Below are 27,616 nucleotides of genomic sequence, written 5' to 3'. Positions count from 1 at the left end.
CTCCAGTCGAGCTCATTACGAGATGATTCACAGTAATTTGACCACGCCCCGGAGAGCGCGTGCTATTCAAACGCAAATTCTGAGAACCATTTCTGTCTGTGAAACGCCCCCACATCAGCTGTAAACAAAGAGGCATAATATAGCCTACCTTATGGAGAAAATTTTCTGTGCTGATATGAGGAGCAGATCCCGCTGAGGAGTGAGGTAGGCTAAGTTATCCTTTCTCAAGTGTTAATGTGGAATAACGTTATGGAATAACGTTAGTGTAGGCCTATGTAAACAAAAAGATGAATCGCGTTTCTATAATATGAATCGCGTTTCTGTGAGATGAATGAGGGGTACATATTTGTAAAGACTGTTTAGCCTAAATATGAATCGCGTTTCTGTGAGATGAATGAAGGGTACATATTTGTAAAGACTGTTTAGCCTAAATATGAATCGCGTTTCTGTGAGATGAATGAAGGGTACATATTTGTAAAGACTGTTTAGCCTAAATATGAATCGCGTTTCTGTGAGATGAATGAAGGGTACATATTTGTAAAGACTGTTTAGCCTAAATATGAATCGCGCGTCTGTGTGTGAAAGAATAAACTGCTTTGCTAGAGCCTACTGAGATGAGTAAAAATCGACTGAAATATGTTGAAATAAAATGTATTTGTATAAGCAACGTATTAAACTGCAAATTAACATTTATAGGCTATGCCCTAATATTTCATAAAAACAACGTTACAGTCAGGCGAAGTATGAAAGACAACATTTTGTTGATTTGGGTACAGTTTTTACTGTAGAATATACTGTCACATCAAATAAGCTTTTCTGCTCATATATATAAAATACTATTTTGTCAAAAATAAAGTCATAGACTAAGATGTTCCAATGTTGGCTATATTCAAACTAATGAATACATATGATAAAATGTAGGCCTATAATCTTTTTTTTTTTTTTTTACAAAGAAAGAGTACTTTTTTGCAGAAATATTGCTGAAATTGTAATTATTGTTGTAATTGTAACCTTTTTAATAAAATAGCAAAACATATTTACAAGATAGATGTAAGCAAAATCTTAAATGGTCAATATAAGTCTTCTTCTAAATATATATTTTGTCCTTGCATTGTGGCTCAGTCAGTGTCACACCTGAATGAATGGCTAATTATGCAGAGTCATTATGCAGAGTGGGTGGGACTAAGGTGTAAACTACTCCTCCCCCTCGCATATTGGCTTTCCAAGCAAAACCTGTTTTACACCATTTAAATCAATGTATTTTTTTTTGTGAACGATAAAGCAAGACTATTTTCACATAATTTTGAAGCTAGAACTCGAAGAGAAAACATCCATTAGTCAAAAGTCTTGTGGGCACATATTTTGTATGAGTTTTGTGGTCTTATTTCAGCAACTTTCATTTTTATTTTTTTAAATAACCACGCATAAACATTATTCTCTTAAAAATACAAACATCTACATACATGTTGCTCGCATATTATGGTAGGCCTGTTTGTGCTATATAGAGTGAATTTACACCTTTGCCATTAACATGTTTATAAATAACTGAAAAAAGCACAAATGTCAGAGCATGTCAGAACATCTCAAGGGCCCCAAAAACAGCTTGGTCCCCAGAGGGTTAAAAAAAACACAGTCATCATGTTTTCAGCCCATTTCAAGTTTGATTTTGACGTGACAAAGCAGTGAAATGGCTGAGTTGTTTACTTACTTTTTAATTAGTCCATTAAAGGATTAGTTCACTTTAAAATGAAAATAGCCCATGATTTACTCACCCTCAAGCCATCCTAGGTGTATATGATACAAAATATCCTAGCTCTTCCAAGTTTCATAATGGCAGTGGATTGCAACTGTTGCGGAAAAAACAATAACTAACAAAACAGCATCAGGCATAAGAGACATCAGGATTCAAATTGTCCTTAAAAGATATTTTAATTCTTGCAAGAATGTTCCCAGTCCATCCACAGTCCAGCTGCAGGCGGAGTGAGACTCAGAGCAGGGGTTGGCCAGCTTCTTTATAGTGTTCTTTTCAAAGCTATCTCCTGTCACCCACCCCAAACACAAGGAACAAAAGGGACCCCCCTTGACTCCGGGAATCCTCTCACCTCTGAAGTCCCACACACACACACCCTGCAGCTGTATCAACATCACAAAACTCAAAATACAGCAAAAGAACGCATGGCATTCTTTTGTTAAATCATTGAAAATAAAATACAAAGAAAAGATTAATTTTTCCACAACAATTCCTCCTCTTTATCATTCTCTGATAAACAATTTGGTTTCATTAACATTAGGTTTGATTATAACAACTTAAAAACACGCTTGTTTCTGATTCTGCATCAAAACCCATAAATGATAAGAGTTGTTTCAAGTCTTTACATCACAGTTACCTTTCATATCTGATTTTCATATACCTGATCACTCTACTTGAACCTTGAAAGAAATAAGAAAAATAAAAATAAAAACTTAGGAGCAAGCAAGTAAACATTTTATCTGAAGCCGGGCTAAATGGATAAGCACTGTTACCGCATTCCCGATAAATCGGACCCTCAGTCACTCCAGTATAAACAAGAAATAGTATAGATTGTCATAGTAGGAAAACCATATCAATTTAACACCCCTGGTTGATTTGAATAAAAATGTTTACCAATAAAATTCAAAGATTAAAAGTAGAATAAAAATCCCTCATTTCAAACCCTGCATCCTTCTAACCAATGTAGTTGTTCAAAATTAACTCTAATACTTCCATTACGGACTGTCTTTCATAGCTTATTACACATCAGTTAATAGATTTTCTACATTTGCACCAAACAAATCAATACCTAATTTGATTCAATCAAATACAATCATCAAAATCATCACCAAAAACATATTCTTCTGCTAAACTTAAACCATCAGTTGGTCCACATCTTTCTCCAGATGTGTTGATCATCTCGTTGCCCCATGGACGTTCCATCTTCACCATTTTGACACTTTGCGCGCCGTTGCAATGGTCTTTCCACCGTTGGCAGGAGAGGTATGTTTCTAGCACATATCCTTGATCCCCCACTTTATTCTTCGCGTTGGCGTGTGGGGTTGCTGACGTTGGTTGGTGTAGTTTAAGGTGAGATGCTTGGACCCAGGTCTCACACTCTTCAATCATTTTCAAATCCTTACAAGATTTTCCCTTAGATCATGATGGCACCCCCACTGGAATGAGTCATTTACTGTCTTCTGTCACCTGCGAATGGAGACCTTAAGTGATTTTGTTAGTGACCGCTTGTCTTGTCGTCCCTTTGGTGTGACCTGTGGATTCAACAGCCTGAAACATTATTGTCACCAGATAATTTTGCTCACTGAATAGCACTCAGGGTCCTTGTCCCCTGAAAAAAACAGTCAACCCATTTTGCTCATGTTAATAAAACAATACAGAATCAGTTCTGTTTGGTTTAAAACATCCTGACATCCTGCAAAATGAAAATTTTAAGTTAGGCATTACACAGGGTTAGGCACTGTTTCTTCACTTTGCTCATGTTAACCAGACAATATGTATACATTTGGAACAGAATCAGTTCTGTTTGATGCAATCCATCCTGACATCCTGAAAAATAAAACATTTAAGTTATGCGCTGCGCAGGTGGTACCTTTTCTGCCACAATAATAACCTAGGCAAGGATAGTTTTCCAAATTCATCCCTAGCCATTATTTTACTGGGCACAGTCTGCCCTGCCAGTTCACTCCTGTGCTGGTTTTAGACAAATGGTTCTTCTAACCCCCTGGGCTTTCCTGAATGCAAATGGTCCTTCTGACCCCCTCCTGGGCTTTCCTGTCCTTCTGACCCCCCTGAAGAGTTGAAAGGCTCTTATCTGACCATTTGTTCATGTGTGTGTGTGTGTCTTTGCTCATGCCATGTGCGCAAAAGTCTGCATCTTCTGTAAAGAAAAACAAATGTTGAGGTTATTGTCACATAGTTTTCTTTTGTCTGCTGTGCTGCCGCATCTGCCCTGGCGTTTCCTGTCGAAACAATTCTTGTTATTACCACACTTACAGACCGCAATTTTGTTAGGGGTAAGAATGGCTTCTTGCAGGGCTTTTACCCAATTAAACCCAGTGTCCTTCCAACATTTATCTTCCCACCTGTGCAATGGCTTTCAGCAAATGTGAACCCCTTAGTAAACCATATTTGGCAACTGTTATCATCCTCCTCTTGATGCACGAGATCTCATCTCGTGCATCAATTTAACATAATAAGATTCTCTTACATTTATCAGACGCTTTTATCCAAAGCGACTTACATTTCAAGGTACACATTTACTTTCTTATCAGTTCTTGCTTTCCCTCGGAAAACGAACCCATGACCTTGGCGTTACAGGTGCCAGACTCTAATGTTTGAGCTACAGGAAAACTGCAATATTTGTTAATATTTATTTGGTAACATTTGTTTGGATAAAGTTTGCTAACCCAAACGTTGTCCTTCAGCCAAATTTCCTTTAGACATCTTTCTCTGCATCTGAAACAAAATATTACTTAAAGCCACAATTTCATCTTCTTATCAAATTGTTTTAAGGCAACGGCCCCTAGTCTCACAGCGTTTCTTGCTTTTCAGGCCTATTGTTTGGTCTCTTAAGCAACTGTCATCTACGAACATTCTCCAGGTCATCAATTGGTCAGGTCAGGTTGTGGTGTGCACACTTCGTCAACGTCAGTCGAATAACAATCTCCCCCTTTTTACAATACATAACTGTTAAGGGCTCTCTGGATAATCTGATATTTACTTAGCCTACGTGTTTGTTGCTGTCAAATCTATAACTTTTTCTCAACACATGACTGACGGCTATCTACGACTTCACAATTCTAATTTACACATCAATACTTAAACCTGTCCAGAAAGTAATTCAAATCTACTGCACATCATAAATGACCAAAATAATAATTAACAGACAGAGCTCGATGATCAATCAACTTAAAGCTCGTCCTATGTTCTGTGTTGTCTTCTCATCAGATTGACTCACAATCCTCAGCTTACTTTCGAATTTGTCATTTGCCTTAACCCATCTATAATGTTAAAACACTCTTTCCAGAGGTTAATGACACAGTTATACACACTAATCAGACCATTTCTTATTCATATCTTTTCTCTAAAAAGATTTAAATTTTAAATGACATTTTAACCTTACATTTTCCTGTATCTTTTATCTAATGTTTTTATGACCTCTTAACCAGTTTCAAAGCATGTCTGTTCATTATTAAAGTCAGCTGGATTGTTTTGGTGCATAATTATTACTTTGCTTCAGCTTTCTTTGGCTGACTGATAACAGAAAGACAGACAGAGTACCATCCCTTCCTCCACTCAAGCAGTCTCTTTCTCTCTCACTATAAGCAAATCTTTTCAACAGCCTCCTAGGACTGTAACTAAAATAATCATAGTCATAGTCAATCCTTAATAGTTCACATATGTTAAAATACAAATGTTTGACTCAAATTAGAACCATTACAACAATCTAAAATACATTATGCTATGATCTTTTCTAAGGTTATCTTTAGTTTAAATACTCAATTTACCTAACCTTTGTTTTCCAGAAAATTCTCTTGAGTCATCTTTAGCCACCACCATATCTTATAATGGTCCTTTGTCATGTCTAATGATCTACAGGAGTCAGAACTGACACATTAGTTCAGCATCAACACAATCTCTGCATTTTCCTTGCCCATCAGCCTTCTTCAGGGTGTCGTTTCCCTGGCATAGTTGCAGACACTTGTCAGAAAAACAAGCCATACAATGAATGCGGTTTCTGGTGAGTGGTATATAGAGGGACTCACATTTTCTGGGTCAGACTGCCGTAACTCCTCACAGCTCATCTCGCCTCTCAATGATCTGCTGATGCTGGTGGCCACTCAGTCAATCAGCGCCACGCTCATATTCATCTCACATAAAACATCTCCATCAGGAGATGCCCAGTGTTTGTGGCGTGACCCCCCTGTCTTAGGTTGCCCTTTTGGCCAAAAAAGATCTTACCCGTCGTTGGGGTAATCACTTCGTACACACTGGTAACCGCTCTTCCCCATTACAGAATATGTGACTGTTTTCTTCAACATAATCAGTTGTTTTCTGGAGCTTAGGAAAGGCCCATTCAAGAGTCACACAGAGCCATTCGGACCTAATAGTGTTCAACAACAAGCTTTTGTTTAATCAAATGCCTTTTTTACACATTTTACATTTAGCAACTGTTAATCCCGCAACACTGCTTCTGTTTAGCCTATTTTATCTTTATGAAACAATTATTATTATTCTAGTTCTTAATAACGTTTCAAATTTCATTTCAATTTTAGTTGTCAGGTTTTCAATTACCATAATTTAATACCCGACTTCAATGTTTTCTCTAGGAGTTTATCAATCTGCTTCTATGATTCATACTAACTTTTGAGGCTGCGCTCTCTGCTTGTGATACATTTTTTGATTATCATTATAAATCATTCGTTAGATTTGTCTCTCTATATCATATAAAACCTTATCAAAGTGTTTCATTCAAAACACAATCATCCTTTTAGTGACCGGTACTTTTAAAATATTTTACAACTCATTTAGTCTTATCTGTAATTTTACGTCAACCGGTACTTTTTATAGTTCTTTCCTTTCAAAAGGAATTCCTTGGACTTAAATCTTTCAATCTTCTTACAACTTTCAAAAGTTCCATCTATCAACTTTCTTTTCTCCCTCATTTACTTTTACAGTCATACAGTGGGCATTTACAGTCACTGAATGACCCCGCTGACCGCAATAAAACACTCTGTTATCCTGCCTATAGTCTTATCACTCTGATCTTTCTAACATCTCCACCCTACTTTACACCCCTGAAGAGTGTGTTCTATTCAGGAAATGCAAACAGAGCCATTGATAAGCAGTTCTCTGTATTTTTCTTTTACAGTCCCAGTTACAAATTCAATTACAATAGCCAAATCATAATCTTCATCATATTAACATTGATCTACTTTCTAACCCATATTAACACAGACTTTTCTTTAAATTTGTGTCATTTTGGCACTTTCTTTGTTTGGAGCCAGTTAAGTTATTGTTTATCTTTCCAATCACAATCAAACTTTTACAAAACATCATCTGCAAATCTCTTCAGAGCTGAGCAGAACTGCTTACAGCATTTGCTCTCTTTTATCTCACTATTTATCAGGACTGTTCAGTTACTCTTCATACAGTATTAAAACTTTAACGTGTCATTAATTTCATCAACACTGGTTTTAAAAGCTTATTCTTCTATCAAATGGTTAGTTTGCAGATTCAACTTAAATCACAAGATTGTATTATAATTATTCAGTCCCACTTATCTCTGCTGTTTCACAGAAACTACAAGATTCCCTAAATCTTTTCAGTCTCTAAATTACACAGACAGCTATCCTAGCCGCTTGCACCTTTTAACTCTTGTTACAAAAAATATGGCAATCTATTCTTAAATAACCTTGTTTTCATAACATTAATACAATAAAATGTATTCACATCGTCATTTCAATCATTATTTTATCTCTAAAATATAGAATTTTTCCCGTTTTGCTTAATGAAACATTCCTTTATATCATGTTAATCCCTGTTAATCATGCTCAATGCCTTATTTTTATCTAAAACTCACTTTTCATACCATTTCAACTTAATTTGACTTAACCCTCTGGAGTCTGAGGGGTTTTCTGGGCCCTGGAGGTGTTCTGACATGCTCTGACATTTGTTGTTTTTTCAGTTATTTATAAACATGTTAATGGCAAAGGTGTAAATTCACTCTATATACACTGTTAGACTTTTCAAGGGTTTTTTACAGTAACTTACTGGCAACACTGTTGCCAGTAAGTTACTGTAATTAAGAGTTACAGTACCAAACCATATTTCAGTTTTGTGTAATACAGTGCATTACTGTAAAAACGAAGCTAATCAGTACAGTGCATTACTGTAAAAACTAAGCTAATCAGTACACTACTGTAATTATTTTTATTTGTACTAAATATAAATTAGATTTGATAATTTTGATATATGATTAATTTTATTTTTATCCTACATAAGTACTACTTTCATACAAACCAATTAGACAAAGTTATCACAAAATACCATTTTTTTATTTAAAACATTTCATATATATCACAAAATAAACATGCCAATGCTGGAAATGATGTGTGAAATTTTTACACATTAATGGGTGAGTTTAGAGACAACATTTTTTGTGTTAATTTTAACTCATTCATTGTGTTAATGATTTTAACAAAGTAAATATGTCAGAGAGGTTAGCACAAAGATGTGTAAATGTGTTAAATTAACACATTTTGTGCTGTCCTTCACTGCAAACATTTTTTAAAACATACATAAAACCATAAACAAAACATTAGCATTTGACTAAATGAATGTAGAGTCATTGGTTGTTTAGCTTACAAGTATTATAATGAAATATCAACCATTACATTCATAAAACTGCAGAACATAAATACATTAAGCATTCAAAAAGGAAATGTCCAAAACAGGACAAAACACAGTTCTTTTCACAATACATGACACATAACCCCACCTTAAAAATAATTTACTTATTTCCAAAAATGTGTTGGATTCATGTACACTGGTGGCCAAAAGAAGTATTTAAGTGTCGTAATGTTTTTGAAAGAAGTCTCTTTGATGCTCAAGAAACATTTCTTATTATTATCAATGTCTGACTGTCTACTCCATCTTTTCTACAGCATAAGAGTAAAAGTCATCATCAAAATAATCTTTAAAAAGCCAACACAATGTTTTTGTCCACCTTTGTGAATAAACGAACTTCTCCAAAGATTGGTTCCTGTTCAGAACTTGATTGACAACATCAGAGTGTTCCCTGGTCTGCATGCGTGCCCACAAACACAAATGTACTCAGTCCTTCAGAGGAGATCCCGGTTCCAAAACTATATGAGAGAGAGAGAGAGAGAGAGAGAATATTAGTGTCACATTATTTTTAACCTCCTTTTTTGTTAATTTTTATTATTATTTTCACAAAAACTTAAGAATATATATTTGTAAACAGCTTTTGTCAATAAATAGCATACAAAAGAACTAAATTAAATTATGCCAGATAAAATTTTAATACTTACAAATCCTAAATTCTGTCCAAAAATGCTGAGATTCATAGAAAGAACGACTGAAATAGATGATTTTAGCCCATTTCAGCTTGTCTGCAGTGAAGGAGTACCTGTTTGAGACAAATACACAGTAAGATACATGCAAGAAATCACTGTGTGATGATCGTTCTCCTTCCTACAGTAGTTAACCCACCTGTGCGCTGATATTAGGACCTTCCTAGTCAGGTGGAACTGCAATGGTAGAGTCTTCTGGCTAATAAAATATAAAAATAATGCAAAAATATAAACTTAAGTTGTTTAGAATGCTAGATTTGGTCTGAATGAATTAGTGAGAGTTTTACTGCAGTGCTTACCTGGATACATTTAATCTGGTGAGACTGAACAAAGACAATGGTCCATCTTCTGATTGGTTCATTTGCTGTGTAATAAAGTTAGACATAATGCAAAGGTCACTTATTTGATATAAAGTTAGCCAATTTTATAGAGATTTTATAAGATATTGTAAGCTACCTAGTCTGCACCAGTGGCTCAAAAGCAATTTTCACATAGTGTATGCTAATCATTTCAGCAAACTTATCTCAAAATATATCACAAATGGGCTGGCCTACCTCTGGAATCTTGCTAAGTCACTGGCGCGAATTGGCGCTTTGTTGCAGTTGCCTTTAAACACAAAAATGGAAGTAAATATTAAATTCCATTAAAAAAAAAACCTATAATATGGTATAGTTTGCAAACTAATGCTAAAACTATAAAGGTTCTCATCAGTAGGCCAACATTAGGATATAAACAGAATTTCACATTAGTTTATTCACATGTATTGTTAATGTAAACGCGTTGCTCGTTGGCATATTTTAACTCGACAATTCAATAATCTAACAAAGTGTGTAAAATGAAACGTTAGCTCAGTTTACCATGGTAAAGTTCGTTACCGCCATGTTGACGACGAGTAACGTTAGGCTAACGTTAACGTTATAACATACGTTAAACTGGGCACAATCCTGTCAACAGCCAGTCTATGGTCAACATACACAGAATGTTTTTTTTAATTTTTTTTTTTTTTTTACCTTGCTTGCTGATCTCTCTCTCGGTGAAGTGAATTCCGTCTCTTCTCCGGGCCAGACACGAACGTCGCGATCCAACAAAAGACAGACCCCATTACCTAGCCTACACTGGATGCTCTGACGCGACACGACAAATCCCAGACAGTGTGGTGATGCGCCGCGGCCGTTATATTTCAGACGTAGTCCGATACGAGTCCAAGCGCTCGCGCTAGTTCTTACAAGGGATAAACAGGTTTGCATTTAAAGGTCCGGTCGCTTCAATGTGTCCAATATAGACAGCCTCTGGCTATTATAGCGTTGTAGACACGCGGTGTAAGGCAAAAATTAGGAAATAAAAAGCACGGTGGAATGGTGCCAGCCAGAGAGGCAGTTACGTCAAATACAGTAGTATACAGCAAATTTAAAAAATACAGTAAGTCTCTGTATGTGGTGTTAGACGTCACAGAAAATTCCCATGATGCAATGGGAATCACAGTTATTTACTGTAAAGAGAAATAGCAGTATAACACTGGGGGATTTAAAGTAAATAACTGTAGAAATTACAGAAAAGTCTAACAGTGTAGCACAAACAGGGCTACCATCATATCTGATCAACATGCTTGTAAATCTTTGTGTTTTTTAGAGAATAATGTTTATGCGTGGTTATTTGAAAAAATTAAAATGAAAGTTGCTGAAATAAAACCACAAAACATATAGTAAATATGTGTCCACAAGACTTTTGACAAATGGATGTTGTTGCCTAGGATTTTTTCTTCAAAATGATGTGAAAATCATCCTGCCTAATCGTTCTCATAAAACAATACATTGATTTAAACGTTGTAAAACAGTTTTTTTGTCAGAAGAGGTTTATGCATGGGAGTGGTAATGGCTATAAATATTAATGAGATTCAGACCAGGGGTGTGACATAGACACCCCCCCAATGACTAATGGCCCATCGCAGCCTGAACAAAAGAAGTAGAGGAGGTTTTGTTTTTCAATCTGTTTTATTGTAATTCCTCTATGTGGAGGAACATAATGTTCTAAATTTGCTGTAAGCAAATCAAATGTGACCAAAATAAAAAAAATAATCAGTCTGTTATAAACAAAGCAATTGTGAGCGATAAACAAAAGTAACTTGTACAATCCGACCCCCCAAACATGAAAAGAGCTGAAAGAAGTTAAAGAGAAAACAAATAACGCACACTATAACCTTATAAACAATAATATGTTATAAATTATATGCGACTTTTAATACTGTAGGGCAGTAGCCTACTATTCCCGGAAGCAACCTCCGAGTGGCCCAGCCCATGGTCCCGTGTCGTCAAAAACGTTACGTAAATTCGAAATAGTGCGCGCAGAAGCACATGCGCAAAACCGTTTTGTAAAATGATATATGAATTATTTTTATTTTATCATATGTCATTTTAAAAAAAAGGACATTTTACAAACCTACGTTTTGCGCATGTGCTCCTGCACGCACTTTTTCAGTCAGAACACAGCAATCAGAGGAGGACGTGCTGAGGAATTTGTGACTGTTTCACCTGTTCAACCACATCAAAGTTTCGTAATTAGTAAGTCTGTGCTTTTTCTCTTTTTTTCTTTCTCTTATGTGCTGAAGGGCCGCTGTGCCTTAGTGAAACGGTGTTTGTACATGAAGAGCTCTTTTCCAAAACGCCATAAACCTAACAAGCTGTCTCAAAGATCCAGCAAAAATAATGATTATGAATATGTAAAATATTGCAATAAGACATTTTAATTGTTTATTTTAATTGTTTATTAACTTCTGGCAAAGATGAAGTTGACGATAGGCTATTGACTCGCGATCTTCGCAGTAGGCTAACGCACCAGAGAAATGCACATTTATTAGGCTACATAGTTTTTTTGTTTTGGATGGTTTTGTTTAGAACCAGCTTTCTGTAAATATATTTCACATTTTTTAGACCTGCGAGGCGAGTAGGATACGGTCTGGTTCATGATGATCTCCAGTTCAAGCACCTTATGTTGTGATTGCTAGCCTATTTACTTTTTATGTATTAAATCCAGGAAATTTGTTAATGAAAATAATATTAAAATTAAGATACAATTAAAACAAAACGAAATTCGTTTTAAAGAATGGATTTGTGCTTTCTGTTTTGAAGTCTCTGTGAAAGTTTGAAAGTCTTTTAGTGCTGCTTCAGAGCGCTCGCGTCCATAATGGAGAACTGTCACGTAATATTGTTTTTTCCTCATAAATGCGAACATGTGTCAACTAATGCAAGTAAATTTAAAAAGACTTACCCGAAATATTATCCACGGCTGGATCGAGTCGCTCAACGTTCGTCGCTCAAAATACAAACGTTCGTCGTCAGAGTCCTGCTCTTCTTCTGAGCAAAATTTGAACTCGTGTCATCTTCCAACAGCACAGGAAAGTGAATAAATGAAACTTGCTGGTTTTAAGGCATTTCAGGGGGCGTTTACCTTATTTTGCATAGATCACCTCAGCTCATTATCTTATGAATAGCGCGCTCTGCGAGTGGGTGTGAACTCATTACCGATAATTAGGTGAGACGGGAGAAACTGTACTTCTCTTTAGTTTCTTACAGATTACATTGCAGGAGAATATTTGTTTTGAATGTGAATTGTTTTATTTAAAAGTAGAAATTTAAAGCTTTCTTTAGACGCATGTTTCATGGTTGTGTGATAAGTATTAGCTGAGTTTCAGTTCATTTTCCAGACTTGTTTCAGAAAGATTTTTGCGGAGACAGAGTGAGCTGAAAGCGCACCCTGTTTATTTTATTTATTTAAAAATAAAAACAAGGTTTTGATGTTAATGTGAGTGTACACAAAAAAAGAAGACCCTCTATAGTTTATAATCATGTATTTATTTTATTAATATGACCGTAAATGACGGACTTTTTTAAGTTTATGTTGCTGCTATGTGAAAAAAATCCAGCAAAACGCGGGGGCGCGTTTGCCGACCTCAGAGGGCGTTCATAAATAGTTCCATGAACTCTATCGTTCCCTACATGCCAGTTCCTTCTGTATCTGTTCTGTTCTATCTGCAATCCAACAATTCACTGTTTGTAATTTCCATCAGGAAAAACATTCTATCTTTCCCTACATTCAAGTTCCTTCTGTATCGACTCTATTCTCCTTTATCTGCTTCTTTTCCATCCAACAATTCACTGTCTGTTCACAGTTTTACACTCATGAACAAACTGCAACAACCCTTTTGTTAAACAATTATCCGTTTCCCAATCTCTTGCATGCATTTCTGGCCATAATTTTTTCCCATTTTACAGAAAAACTGGTGTAGCCTATAAAATTTTGTTCAAGCTTGCTTTGAGATGACCCCATATTGGCTGATTTCTATCTCTCCTGGATTTTCCTTCGACGCGCGTCTTACTAATCTGTCAAACGTCTTCAACAGATCCGACTTTTTAACCCAAAATCGGCCAGGTTTTAGCAAATATGCTCTGCCACCTACGAGCTAGTTTCCGGCATAAAATTGACTTGACAGGGCCCTACACTAACTTTTTTCCCAAGGAGTGCATGTACTCCTAAATGAAACGTAAATGCGAGTGAAATACTCGCACTGTAGAGCCCTGCTTGTTACAATCTCCCCCTCGAAAACCTTCTCTGCCCGTACCAAAGAGATAGTTCCAGCCACTATGGTTCATTCACAGTTATATCAATTTACACCCAACAAAAATTTAAATAATCTCTTATTTAAATAGTCTCTTACCCGAGATGCTTTTACTGCTGCGAGTTCTTTCTGAATCCAGTGATGTTTCTCCCTGGCCCTGATAGCAGCTTTGGCTCTTCTCTCTTAAATTCGGTGAGGTAAGATCAAAGCCTGTGCTTTGAGATGATCAGTTCGTCAAATCCGCTGTCAGGACCAGAAGAAAACCTCAAGGAGTCCGACTTCTGACACCAATTGTTGCGGCAAAAACAATAACTAACAAAACAGCATCAGGCATAAGAGACATCAGGATTCAAATTGTCCTTAAAAGATATTTTAATTCTTGCAAGAATGTTCCCAGTCCATCCACAGTCCAGCTGCAGGCGGAGTCCTGTCACCCACCCCAAACACAAGGAACAAAAGGGACCCCCCTTGACCCCGGGAATCCTCTCACCTCTGAAGTCCCACACACACACCTGTATCAGTATCAACTGTAGCAGCTGTATCAACATCACAAAACTCCAAATACAGCAAAAGAACGCATGGCATTCTTTTGTTAAATCATTGAAAATAAAATACAAAGAAAAGATTAATTTTTCCACAACACAACCAACAGATTGAAGCTCAAAAACGTGCATCCATCCATCATAAACGAACTCCAAACGGCTCCTGTGGGTTAATAAAGGCCTTCTGAAGCAAAATTATGAGTTTGTGAGAAAAATATCGTTTTGCAATCTAACTTTAGCTGGACAATAACTTTATTCTAGAGCTGCTATAAAGCCAAAACACTTTACTTTAATTTCCTATTATCAATGTAAAGTTGCTTTGAAACAATCTACATTGTTAAAAGTGCTATATAAATGAAGATGGCTTCAGAAGGCCTTTATTAATCCACAGGAGCTGTTTGGCGTTCGTTAATGATGGATGGATGCATGTTTTTGAGCTTCAATCTGTTGGTTGCAATCCACTGCCATTATAAGACTTGGAAGAGCTAAGATATTTTTTAATATAACTCTGATTGTATTTCGTCTGAAAGAAGAAAGTCATATACACATAAGATGGCTTGAGGGTGAGTAAACCATGGGCTAATTTTCATTTGAAAGTGAACTACTCCTTTAACGCCATCATTACCTTTGTGCAGGCCAATGAAAATGCGCATGAAATGAAGAGGTGGGATTTATCGCACAAACCAATCATATCCAATTATAACCAATCATATCCAATCAGAGTGATGGAGGCATTGCCTCCTCTCACGTGACTTTTCCCCATTCATTCTCAATTACCCCCCACTAAACTCTCCATACGCATTAGGGTGTCTGTTTTAAGTCAATGGGGACATAAGAGGCCCGCCTCCCACTATAACTTAACCTGCGGGTATCGCTATTGGGCACTGTTACTTCATAAAAACGAGTGACTTTTACATTTTTTAAAGGTACTTCACTTCAGAACTAAAATTTCCTGATAATTTACTTACCTTCATGTCATCTTAGATGTTCATGTCTTTCTTTCTACAGTCGAAAAGAAATTAAGGTTTTTGAGGAAAACATTCCAGGATTTTTATCCATATAGTGGACTTCAATGGCAACCAATGAGTTGAAGGTCCAGATTGCAGTTTGTATGCAGCTTCAAAGGGCTCTACATAATCCCAGCCGAGAAATAAGGGTCTTATCTAGCAAAACGATCGGTCATCACGTAATCACGTTGGAAAGGTCACGCAAAAGTACAGTGGTAGGGCGATAAACTTTCTCCTCCAACTTCAAAATCGTCCGACATTGTTGTTTTACCTTTTTTTCTCAAAGAGCATTTGATTTAGTCTTTGCACGTTCGCTTTGTAAACACTGGATCAATATTTTCGCCTACAATTGACCTTTCCAACGTGATGACGTAATGCATGGTGCATCGCAGAGCTCTGCATGATGAGCATTTGTGGTTAAAAAGAAAAAAAAAATACATTTAAATTAATTAATTTTTTTTTTTTAGAAAATGGCAGATCGTTTCTGTAGATAAGACCCTTATTGCTCGGCCGGGATCGTGTAGAGCCCTTTCTAGATGCATTGAAACTGCAATTTGGACCATCATGATTGATGTGTTGGTTGCCATTGAAGTCCACCATATAGAGAAAAATCCTGGAATGTTTTCCTCAAAAAACTTAATTTCTTTTTGACTGAAGAAATAAAGACATAAACATCTTGGATGACATGGGGGTGAGTAAATTATCAGAAAATTTTCATTCTGAAGTGAGCTAATCCTTTAATGTTACATTTTGTACAATTTGCGCTGTTTTATTTTTGTAATATCGATTATGTTCTCATCCAGTTTTTTGAGGAGACACTGCGTCCCTTGCCTCCTCGGAGGAAATGTATATTTTTGTTTGTTTTATTGATGTTTAATGCAGTTAAAATGCCATAATTACATCATTAAAAATCTGCCGTTATGACAACTTCCTTAAAGGAGAACTCCGGTCAATTTTAACATTGAGCTCATTTTTTTGTACATTTGGAGTGCTGTCAATACAGAGAACAACAACAAAAATCGGTGTTGCCTACACCGAGTTATTCTATTTTAAAAATTTGCACCCTGTTGACTTCAATGGGGCAAGTAGTAAACCTGCTTTTAGCCTCTTGACATCCTTGATGTGTCATTACAAGTGCACAGAAAATGTGAAAATGTGCACATTTAAAATGTTTTCGGTTGAAGTCCAAAGTAGTCAATTGCCGAGTTCACGCGCATAGGTTTAGTTGCTATGATCACGCGCGTGAACTCGGCAATCGACTACTTTGGACTTCAACTGAAAACAGGATGTAAACACAGGTATTTGCGCTGGCTTAAATAACATCATTTTTATACATTTCTTTCACATCTACTGCAGTCAGATTCACTCGTGTTCACTCAGAAGGAATCACTCACATTTTCTGTGCACTTGTAATGACACATCAAGGATGTTAAGAGGCTAAAAGCAGGTTTACTACTTGCCCCATTGAAGTCAACAGGGTGCAAATTTTTAAAATAGAATAACTCGGTGTAGGCAACACCGATTTTTGTCGTTGTTCTCTGTATTGACAGCACTCCAAATGTACAAAAAAATGAGCTCAATGTTAAAATTGACCGGAGTTCTCCTTTAACAAATGTTACCTCTCATGTCATTATTTTGTTATATTTTGTAACAATAGCCAGATACATTTCAGAAATTAATTTAAAGCTATTTGCTTGTGCATTTGTAGAGAATTCATTTGATCCTGCAAAAATTGCCTCTAAGCTTAAGGAACTGGGTGATGATTATGATGAAAAAGTGATCCAGCCACTGATGAAGAATGTGCAGAGAGCTGCAGCTGATCAGGTGAGTCCAAATGGTCCATCTTCATTTAACAATCAACAATTCTAAAGAACGTTTGTATCAGTTTGTGAACATTGGATATTTTATCGGTTACTTTGTTCCCAAATCACTAATTAGAGGTCGGTCAAAATATAGATTTTGCCAATTCTGTTATCAGCAATAATCCACAGCGAATGTTTATTCTATTTGCATTCCAGGAGCGGCAGAGAAGGGTCCGCTATCAGTACACAGTACGAGACCGGCCTCTAAAGGCTTAGTAAAAACTATCACTGATCCCTTGTGGTGTTTGTTTTGACACTTTTTTTTTTAATGTCATGATTATTGCATATTGAATACTTTATTTATTTATTTATTTATTTATTTATTTATTTATTTTTGAAAAATGGGTTCAAAGTTTAAGTTTTTGAAAACAATACCAATATCGGCTGTATGTAAAGACCACGAATTTGTGAAAGTCATGCGCATGCGTATTACATGTTCAGTCTGTAGGCGCATAGTTTTTCTTTACAAAGTGACACCGCCAACTACTGGCCTGACATGAATAATACAGCGTTTTTAATCGTTTCCGCGGATCCGTGTGAACATAGCCTGGGTTTCCCCATGCTGCCTTGCACGCAGCGCGATTTTATTCACGCTGCTAGGCAGCCTGGACACCATGGACCAGATTTTCCCCTCAAAAAGGGAACCAATCACAGAACTGGGAGGGAGCAGCAAGACGATGACGACATCTATGCAACACACCGAAGCAGTTTGTTTATATCTATAGATCCAACATGGCATTAGACGCGAAGTTACCTTTCGATGCAGCCTTAGATAGTGTTCTAAGTAGTTTAGACGGCAATATTCGCTGAACGCCATCGTGTACACATAAATCTTTGACCCATCGTCTTCTTCCTCGTCGAATTTATGTCGCTCTACATACGTCATCTGGTATAATTGAAACGATTGGCTATGAGCTACGTACAGGCGCATTTGATAGACATTCGTAGCGCAATAAACGGCTCTGGGCATTCGGAAACCATGCCTCAAATACGAGAAAATGAACATGTGGTTCCCAGACCACGTCTCAATGAGACGAGGTCTGACGTTAGCCAGGCTAGTGTGAACAGCGATCATTTTGACATCGATAGTAATTTGTCTGTGAAAAAATGCAAAGGAAAAACATTTCAGTTTTTAGTACATTGTTGTTTAAACTGCTGCCCTCTGGTAGGCGCTACAGATGCTTTAAGTCAAGGACAAATAGACTCAAGGACAGCTTTTTCCCCAGAGCTATAATTACACTGAACACACATATGCACTGAACACTCGGATGCACTGACATCTTACTCAGTACAATATGTGTATTTATTAGGGCTGCACGATTTGGGGAAAATGTCATATTGCGATAATAGAGGTCAATATTGCGATTGCGATATGCGATATAATAAACGGTTTCATGAGTCAACTTGCTTGGTTCTCAAGGAAAATAAATGCACACACAGATTAGTGATAATCTGCCTAAAGAAAAAAGTTCTTTAGTCAAGAGCAGTAAGTGTTTTTCTCTGTTCCCTTTGTTCTTTGATTAACTTTAGCGACAGATATAATTAGTGGCTACGGTGTACTGTCCCTTTAAGACCAGCTGCTGCTGTCAGAGACGCGGATCTCACACGCCTCATTCTCTCACGAGTCACAACTCTTCACGTTCATCATAAGACTACTCTTATGTTATGAAGATACTCGACAAAAAGACATTTTGGCATAATTGTGTGTGTGTTATTGTTCGTTCAAGCTCGAAAGAGAACTGTATTCTGGCATGCTGTTTTGTGCGCACGCACGATATTAGCACGAGTCTTTCTGTGTGTCACAGTCAGGACATTCACAGGCAGCGCGTTCATTTAGGCATACATGTATGGAAAGCCACTAGGGCCAAATACACGTGAATTTTAACGCGTATTTGACACGTATTTCTCGCGTTAAATACGCGTCAAATACGCGTTAAATACGTGTTGTTTACGCGTGACAAATTAGCGCGTTAAATACTCGTATTCAACGCGTATTTCACGCGTGAAATACGCGTTAAAAATCAGTTTGAACGGGTCAGTATCATTGGCTGCTGAAGACTTGGGTCGAACCATTTCTGTGAGCTTAGGGGGGTGTAGACTAGACTACCACCATTTAACATGCTATAGATCAGCTTATTCAGCCTATTTATTTTGTCCTTTTTTTGTATAAACTATAGAAATAATATATTTAAATTGCAGTTTTATGAAAATTTAGATAAAAATAAAAGTGCCTTGTTTTTCTCCACTCATGCCTTTTTGTACATAAACACATTAGTGGACATTCTAGCTTTAACATCAAAGCTTAGCATTTGTGTGGGGAAATCAGTTACAGTGGAGGTTAGCAATCAATGCAGGTATAAGATACAGACCATTGTAATCAATATCTGTCTTTGGAAAACAACGTGAGCTTTTGTTGTTCTTACATTTACAGCTACCTGTATCACAAGCAGGTGGCGCTTATTGAAACCTTTTTGTTCAGAGATTGGGCACTCATCAGACAAACAGTAATTAAGTACACAGGTGATATTAACAATTTAAATTGATTTAAAGACTTAAATATGGTATTTAAGACTTTATATATAAAGTTTTTAAGACTTTCAGGATTTAATGAGAGCTTGTGCTCAGGTCAGGACAGGTATAAGAACTTGGTTTGGCTTTCCTGACTGCAGAAGTATTCTTCTGCTACCACAATTAAATATTTTCCTATTTCTTTTTTTCCATTTTCATCGTTTTCTTGTGTAGCCCAAAAAAAATATCTACAATGCAATTTTTAACAAGATAAGATTGCCCCCTTTTGCACATTAGTAGCATTCTAGCTGTAACACCATTCACCACACCTCAAGTTTTCTAACATTAAAAGCTAACATTTGGTTGGGGAAAAGTGTACAGATGTGGATCTTGATCAATGCAATTGTAATGAACTTTTTTTTTTTTTTTTTTTTTTTTTTTTATTAAATGTATCACTATGGCGAGCAGGGTGCCACCAAGATGCTTCACAGGGCCCAAATTACAGAAACGTCCTATCTTAAAGGGATAGTTCACCCAAAATTTAAAAACGATCAATTTAAGACTTTGAAATCCAGCAGCTAAGTGAATTGCAGTAGTCTAAACATGAGGTGATAAAAGCATGAACAGCCATCGCTAGAGTTTTATGATTAAGGAAAGGTTTGACTTTAGACAGCAGACAAAGTTGATAAAAACTTGAACTTCAACTTGAATTTTTTAAATAAAAAGTACAATGTAAAAACATGTATGTACACAATAAGTGCATTGTATCAAATTATTTCATTATTTCAATGTTAGTACATAGTAGTTAAGGACACTTAATATAAAAGTTATTTTATTTAGTTTATTTATTTCTTTTCAGTATGTACTTGTGTGCGGTCATGCAGCCATATATCAAGGTGGGCCTCACACTGCAGGGGTACATTCACAGTTTCATTACATGGACATATATCTACTTTGTCCATCAAAGAAGGCTTTAATAAAATAGCTAAGAAAGATACATTGACAGGTGACACTGCAATGACTGAATTTAACCCTTTACAATTTTTTTACATCAGCAGGTTTCACTCCTAATGCAGGCCTGGGCAAACATGGTCCTGAGGGCCAGTGCCCTCTGCCCTACAGAGTTCAGCTTAATTATTATTATATTTTTTTTTTCAAAATGTAATACATTTTCAGTGACATCAATTCTGATTTAAAATAGTAATGTATAAGTTAGTAATGTATATGTTAACAAACTGACCCGCTGTACATTTTATCATGAAGATGATTTGTATGAATGTAAGCTTGGATGTCAACTGGCCTGGCTCAGTCAGAGTATGTGTTCTGTCAGTGCTTGAGGAACGTAAAGTAAGTGAAGGACTGAAAAAAATGAGTTAGCTTTAATAGCACAGTCTCATCTCAGTAAACTGCTGGTTAGGTTTGAAATCTGCCACAGGGTGTCCGGTAAGAGACTTGGTGAAAAGATGTTGGAAATTTGAGAATAACCTGTTTATTTATCACCACAACAACTCAGTTAACAAGGATTGAATAGTTGTCCTTAGTTGTGGGTGTATTTAGTGTGTGGTTTTCTATAGAAACAGAAAATGCAGAGTAAATATAATAACATTAAATATTACAGATATACACGATGAATATTCAGCAAAATACACAACTGACTTGCTATGTCATATACATTAAGTTAAACAGTAAACAGCTTGATTTGTTCTATATTGTATCAGCTCTGTCTGGACATGTTCTTAAGAATATCTAAAAAAAAATAGCACTTAGTGAACTATGGCCTTAGCAGGGTCACTGTATACAGTAGTGTAACATAGAACATGCAGGTGACTTTCCCCAAAATGAAAAAAAAAAAAAAGGCTGTGACATATACTTATAACTTTGAAATTATATTTTCTCTTGATCTGGTGCCAGTAACACTGAGTTGTTGCAGGGGTTTGGTTCAGCTTCAAGATCAAAGTTGACAGAGAAAGTTCATGAGCTGCTTCATGGCATCAACAAAGCCTGATTGCTTTGGTTTGGTTATGTCAGCTAAAAACTAATCCTTTAACCCTGAGTTTGTTCAGCTACCTTCATGGTATAGGTCCTTGAGCAGTGTGCAGTACAATTAGTCTTCTCCTAGCCTTTTAATACTTTCAGTAAGCCAATCAAGTCTGTCACATTGCTAAACAAGCATATAAACTGTCACAAAAGCAGCCGTAAAATTAATTCTAGCTGTTATGAAGTGTACAATAGGCTTCGCAAGTAATAGTAACAATCCAGATAACTTGCAGATATAAACTGTGTGGTTCTAAAAAAAAACAAAAAAAAAACAAACATAATCAGCTACTTAGTATTTTTACGTTTATATGTTTACTTAAATGTTATAAAAGTGCTTTAACAAATTGCCTCATCATTTTTACAGATAAATTGCTTTAATACCAATTATTAGGGTGGCCTACTTTAGTACAGTAGAATATTCTGCAGTCAGGAAAGCCAAATCAAGTTCTTATCCCTGTCCTGACCTGGCTCTCATTCTAATCCTGAAAGTCTTAAATACTTTATATATAAAGTCTTAAATACCATATTTAAATAATTTCTTTAAATAAGTCTTTAAATTCATTTAAATTGTTAATATCACCTGTGTACTTAATTACTGTTTGTCTGATGAGTGCCCAATCTCTGAACAAAAAGGTTTCAATTAGCGCCACCTGCTTGTGATAGCTGTACTAAGCACAACAAAAGCTCACGTTGTTTTCCAAAGACAGATATTGATTACAATGGTCTGTATCTTATACCTGCATTGATTGCTAAACTCCACTGTAACTGATTTCCCCACACAAATGCTAATGCTTTGATGTTAAAGCTAGAATGTCCACTAATGTGTTTATTTACAAAAAGGCATGAGTGGAGAAAAACAAGGCAATTTTATTTTTATCAAAATTTTCATAAAACTGCAATTTAAATATATTATTTCTATAGTTTATACAAAAAAAGGACAAAATAAATAGGCTGAATAAGCTGATCTATAGCATGTTAAATGGTGGTAGTCTAGTCCAGTGGTTCTCAATCCTGGTCCTGGGGACCCACAGCTCTGCACATTTTATATGTCTCCTTTATCAGACACACCCAGTTCAGTTAATTAGAGCTCTTTCCTAACGAGCTGATGATCTGAATCAGGTGTGTTAAATGAGGGAGACACACAAACTGTGCAGAGCTGTGGGTCCCCAGGACCAGGATTGAGAACCACTGGTCTAGTCTATGAACGGTACACCCCCCTAAGCTCACAGAAATGGTTAGACCCAAGTCTTCAGCAGCCAATGATACTGACGCGTTCAAACTGATTTTTAACGCGTATTTCACGCGTATTTTACGAATACGCGTAATTAACGCGCTAATTTGTCACGCGTAAACAACACGTATTTAACGCGTATTTGACGCGTATTTAACGTGCATTTCACGCGTTAAATACGCGTCAAATACGCGTTAAAATTCACGCGTTTTTGGCACTAAAGGCTTTCCATATACATGTGTGTTGTTCTTTCTACCGCGAAAGAGAACTTGATTCTGGCGCGCTGTCTGTACGATACTGGTGTGTGTGTGTGTGTGTGTGTGTGTGTGTCAGGAGGACATTCACTGACAGCGCGTTCTTTTTTGTCTTATCGCGCATGAATGGTTTAAAAGCATTTGCATGAATAAGAGCGGGATCATGTAACACTATAGCCAAAGGATGCCAAAAATTAACAGATGCTGCGTTAATTGCGTTAACAGCGCTAATTTGTTTATTTAATATAAAATCGCAGCATTTTGCGTCATATAATCGCGTAGGCTTGACATCGCGATTGCGATACGATTAATCATGCAGCACTAGTATTTATGTATCATATTTCTGTGCAATCTCCATTTCTTTATACCTCCAGTCTAGTACAGTCTTGTATTTCTGTGAAATATCTTCACTTTTTGTGCAATGTTTTTTATATTCTCATTCAGAGCCAGAAGTCTACCTCATATTAGGGCATTAATCATTTTGACAAACTGTGGCTTATTATTATTATTATTACTCTTATATATATATATATATATATATATATATATATATATATATATATATATACAAGCAACTCTTTCTATGTTCATTTTCTTTATTCTTTGTCTTAGCTTAAATATTTTAATTGTACATCACTTCGTATTATGTATATTTTTATTTATTTCTTTTTATGTACCATGCACCTTATGCAGAAGCTCTGCAATTTCGTTGAATCTTGTGTACAATGACAATAAAGAAATTCTAATTCTAATTCTAATTCTAATTCTAATTGTTGTGTAAACAAACCCTTAGGCAGGCCCGGTTCTACAGTGGTGCAAGAGCACCCTTAGTTAATACTGTAATAATATCATATTGGCAAACATTCCAGTGCGTATTTGTGTTTACGTTCTGGAGAGCGTCAAAGGTTTCTATTTACAACGTGTTTTTGTAGCGTTGAGCAATTTAGTCATTCACAGACTGATCTCTTGACTGCAAGAACCAATCAGAGGTTTTTAAGTTTGTCAGAATCCACTCACTGCTGAAAATGGAGTTTTTGTCCAGTGCTGACTCTAAAGTTCTGCATTCTCGCAAATCCTCTCATTATAACTAGCGAAGTGTAGACACTATGTAAATAAGATATCCATTGAGCACTGAGCAGTATAGAGAGCTTAATTGATTATATATAACTTTGTGAGATCGCGAAGAACTGAGATGAGTGACAGCTTTTTAGTAATTATATAGGGAGCGCTCTACATGCTTTTCATGCTGAAAAGAAGACCCAATGACCACGTACACGTTGCAAAGATTCGAAGGGACATCCACATATGAATTGCATAATAGTACCTGTTAAATGCCACCTGTTTCAAACAAGTCATATATATATATATATATATATATATATATATGAAATAAACAATGAATATAACAAAATCTGAACTTGTTTGAGACAGGTGGCATTTAACAGGTCCTACTATGCAATTCATAAGTGGATGTCCCTTCCAAATCTTTGCAACGTGTACATGGTCTTCTTTTCAGCTATATATATATATATATATATATATATATATATATATATATATATATATATATATATATTGGTTTAATTTTCTTCCCTGAAACTAGTAAAAGTGAGACTTCTTGAGCAACCTAAAAATGTATGCAATAGTTTTTGTTTGATTCTGATAGCTACAAATCTTTTTACTTAAATTATATGGTAACCACATGACAAAGTGAATTGTGTCAATGTTTAATGTTTGACAACAACTGTAGTTAATAACACCTGTGTTTTCTCTAGGTGGTGACTGTGTTCACTGATAGCGTGGACAGCATGTGTAAGATGTGGGTTGTGGAAAGAGCAGAAGTGGCCTCGGAAAAGCAGCTCCTCAAGGCTGCCGTCACACTAGGAGTCTATGTGAAAGAAACCTGCCCTGACATGACAAATGTAGTCGAGGTCGCTATGACGGGATTCATCAACAACCGTCTAACAAACTGGATTGCGGAGCAAGGTGGCTGGGTGAGGACAGTTTTATCAGATGTTATGTTCACTAAAAAAACTTACAAGTATACTTGGATGATAAAACTACTAAACTAATACTTCAAAGTGTAAACTTTCATAAACTAATAAATGTTCTACAAATATTTGACTAGTAAACTATCAGTATACTTAAGTTCACTTGTATTATAGTTGCAGTACAAATGAAAAACTTAGTTGTAAACTAGTTGTGTACTCAAGGTATTCTTAAAAGTATACTTTCATACACTAAAAAGTGGGGCAGTTTAATCTCAAGTAGTATTGAAACCCTACACATACAAGTATACTTATAGTACATTGATATTAGCATACTTACTAAAAGTTTTCTTAAAAATATACTTGAACTTTACTTAAGTATACTTAATAAAATGAACATGAAGTATACTTATTTTTCGTAAGGGATTGTATTTTATAGGCATTCAGTGGCTAGTCCTTAAATATGTTGATCTTACACACAGCCTCAGAGGTGACCACTTAAACAAAGCATCTAAAGACAAAGAAAATCAATCCCAACTGTGAGTTCCAGCAGACCAAGTCCCGGTAAATAAAATTATCCCCAAATGGTGTAAGCAGCACTTGGGGCCTCATTTTTAAAACTGTGTGTAGGATCCTTACTAAAAGTGTGCGTACGTCCGAAAGCCAAAAATTGCGTACAACAAAAAATACCTGCGCCAGAACCTGCGCAAAATTCCCTTTATAAAACCCAGTCAGCAGAAGATTGCGTCTCCACCCCGTCTCTTCCCCGAAATAACCATACATGGAGCTTACAACGCCTCGGTTTACTATGCATATCCTCATCTGCATATAATGTGCATATGCATATTTATCTGCTTGATACCATGTTTAACGGTACAAGACATTACCATTAAAAACGCTATCTCATGAAAATATGAGATACGGATGAGCTGTCTCCTTGCCTTGTTTTTGAATAAATAAATCAAAATAGTATAAAATACATTTCAGAGAAAGTTTTTCTCAATCTTTTCCACTGGCCAAATAGTATTTTTAATTGCTTTATATTTTTAATGGAAACAGATAGGCCTTATTGTACATTATTGATTATTATTTGCGCAAAAATATTTTATATATAAATATATATTCTGCTATTATCATGCGCTAGGCAATCCTCGCTCTACACTGGAAAAGTGTTCAAAAGCATTGCATCAACCACAAATATTTATATTTATTAGAATATCAAAAATGTTGTAGCCTAACTTCTCCGTAATGATTTCATGGAATTTAAAGGTCCCATATTGTACACCTTTCTGAAGTTTTATTTTAGGTTTTGATGTCCTTAAGAATATATATTTGCGGTATAAGTACCAAAAAGCATCCCAGTAAATGTTTACTGCTCCTTTCTCAGGTGCTCTGCTAAGAACAGGTCGATTAATATTCATGAGCCTCTCTTCTGATTGGCCTGTTGTTTTCTGAGTGACGCACGGCCAGGCCAACCACAGGTAACTAGGGTCATGTATGCTGTATCCTGCTGTGGCGTTATGCTCACGAGTAAGGTAAATAAAACACCTGTAATGATGGACATTGCTGAGGGAAATGTTCTCCGGCCTTATGTTCAACCGGACTCAGACCGGTGAAAAGGTGTACTTGTGGTAAATGTGCAAAGATGCCCACATAACGTGAGAACATATGCTGCAATTGACGCCCAAGGTAAACTTGTAAAACTATGAACTGTAGGGACTGCAGCATCTTTGAGGAGTAGCTTCTTTTAAAAAAACGACACTGTGCCTGATTGACGAAGCAGTCACTTGTGAACTGTGCAGAACAGACGGTTAAGGTCGAACTAAATTGCTGTGGCGTTTCTGAATAAATAAACAATAGCCACTGTTCTCTTATATTAATGTTGTTCGGAAGCCTGTGCAATGATGTAGTTTCCTGATGGTGGGCAGTGCTCGGGGTGGAGACTGAAGGCGGTGACAGTAGTTCTGATGTCACATTTATACGGAAGTCACAACAGCTTGTGAAAAGGCACAGCTACTTTATGCAGGCTGTGTGCATTTATCTGTGGATTGACTGTTTTGAAACTTATATGGTAGTTTAATAGCCCCTAGACCTCTGTTATCTTGAAAAAAGCCAGGAGATTTAAGTTTTGACAATATGGGACCTTTAAGTGCTTAACTCCATTAATGAGAATGGCATATTTAATCTAAATGTGTATATCAGATGTAAAACATAGTGTAAATCATTCATTTATTTCTTTAAACTGTTATTGTGAACATGCACTGCATTTAGGATTGGGACACATAATGAGGATTTGAAGTGGTTTTCCTTCAAGGGTTAGTTCACCCAAAAATGAAAATTCTGTCAGTAATTACTCAATTTGAATGTCCACTTAATTTGTGTTCCGAAGATGAACGAAGGTCTTACGGGGTTGGAACAACATGAGGGTGAGTAATTACTGACAGAATTT

General features: G+C 36.3%; 1 protein-coding gene and 1 long non-coding RNA gene across 3 annotated transcripts in view; one reads left to right on the top strand and one right to left on the bottom strand.

Moving 5' to 3' along the window:
- The window catches only part of LOC311282153 (bcl-2-like protein 15), a 62,999-nt gene that overhangs the window by 31,932 nt on the left and 3,451 nt on the right, over positions 1–27,616 (top strand). The window contains exons 2-3 of the mRNA XM_084395777.1: positions 16,996–17,111; positions 24,955–25,173. Coding sequence (XP_084251903.1) covers positions 16,996–17,111; positions 24,955–25,173 — 335 coding nt within the window. The remainder of the gene's footprint in view (positions 1–16,995; positions 17,112–24,954; positions 25,174–27,616) is intronic.
- LOC311282304 lies at positions 7,771–15,811 on the bottom strand. 2 transcript variants are annotated; one of them, XR_014625918.1, is made up of 6 exons: positions 10,137–15,811; positions 9,681–9,732; positions 9,426–9,490; positions 9,266–9,325; positions 9,085–9,182; positions 7,771–8,898 (listed from the first exon to the last, which is right to left on the bottom strand). It is a non-coding gene; the product is annotated as an uncharacterized lncRNA (long non-coding RNA). The 2 variants fall into 2 exon arrangements; XR_014625917.1 differs by having other exon boundaries at positions 9,426–15,811.

The sequence above is a fragment of the Rutilus rutilus genome (assembly GCF_951802725.1).
Source record: "Rutilus rutilus genome assembly, chromosome: 22".
In the NCBI taxonomy this organism is placed as follows: domain Eukaryota; kingdom Metazoa; phylum Chordata; class Actinopteri; order Cypriniformes; family Leuciscidae; genus Rutilus; species Rutilus rutilus.
Note: the sequence above shows the minus strand (reverse complement) of the source record. Positions and strands in the feature narration are given on the sequence as shown.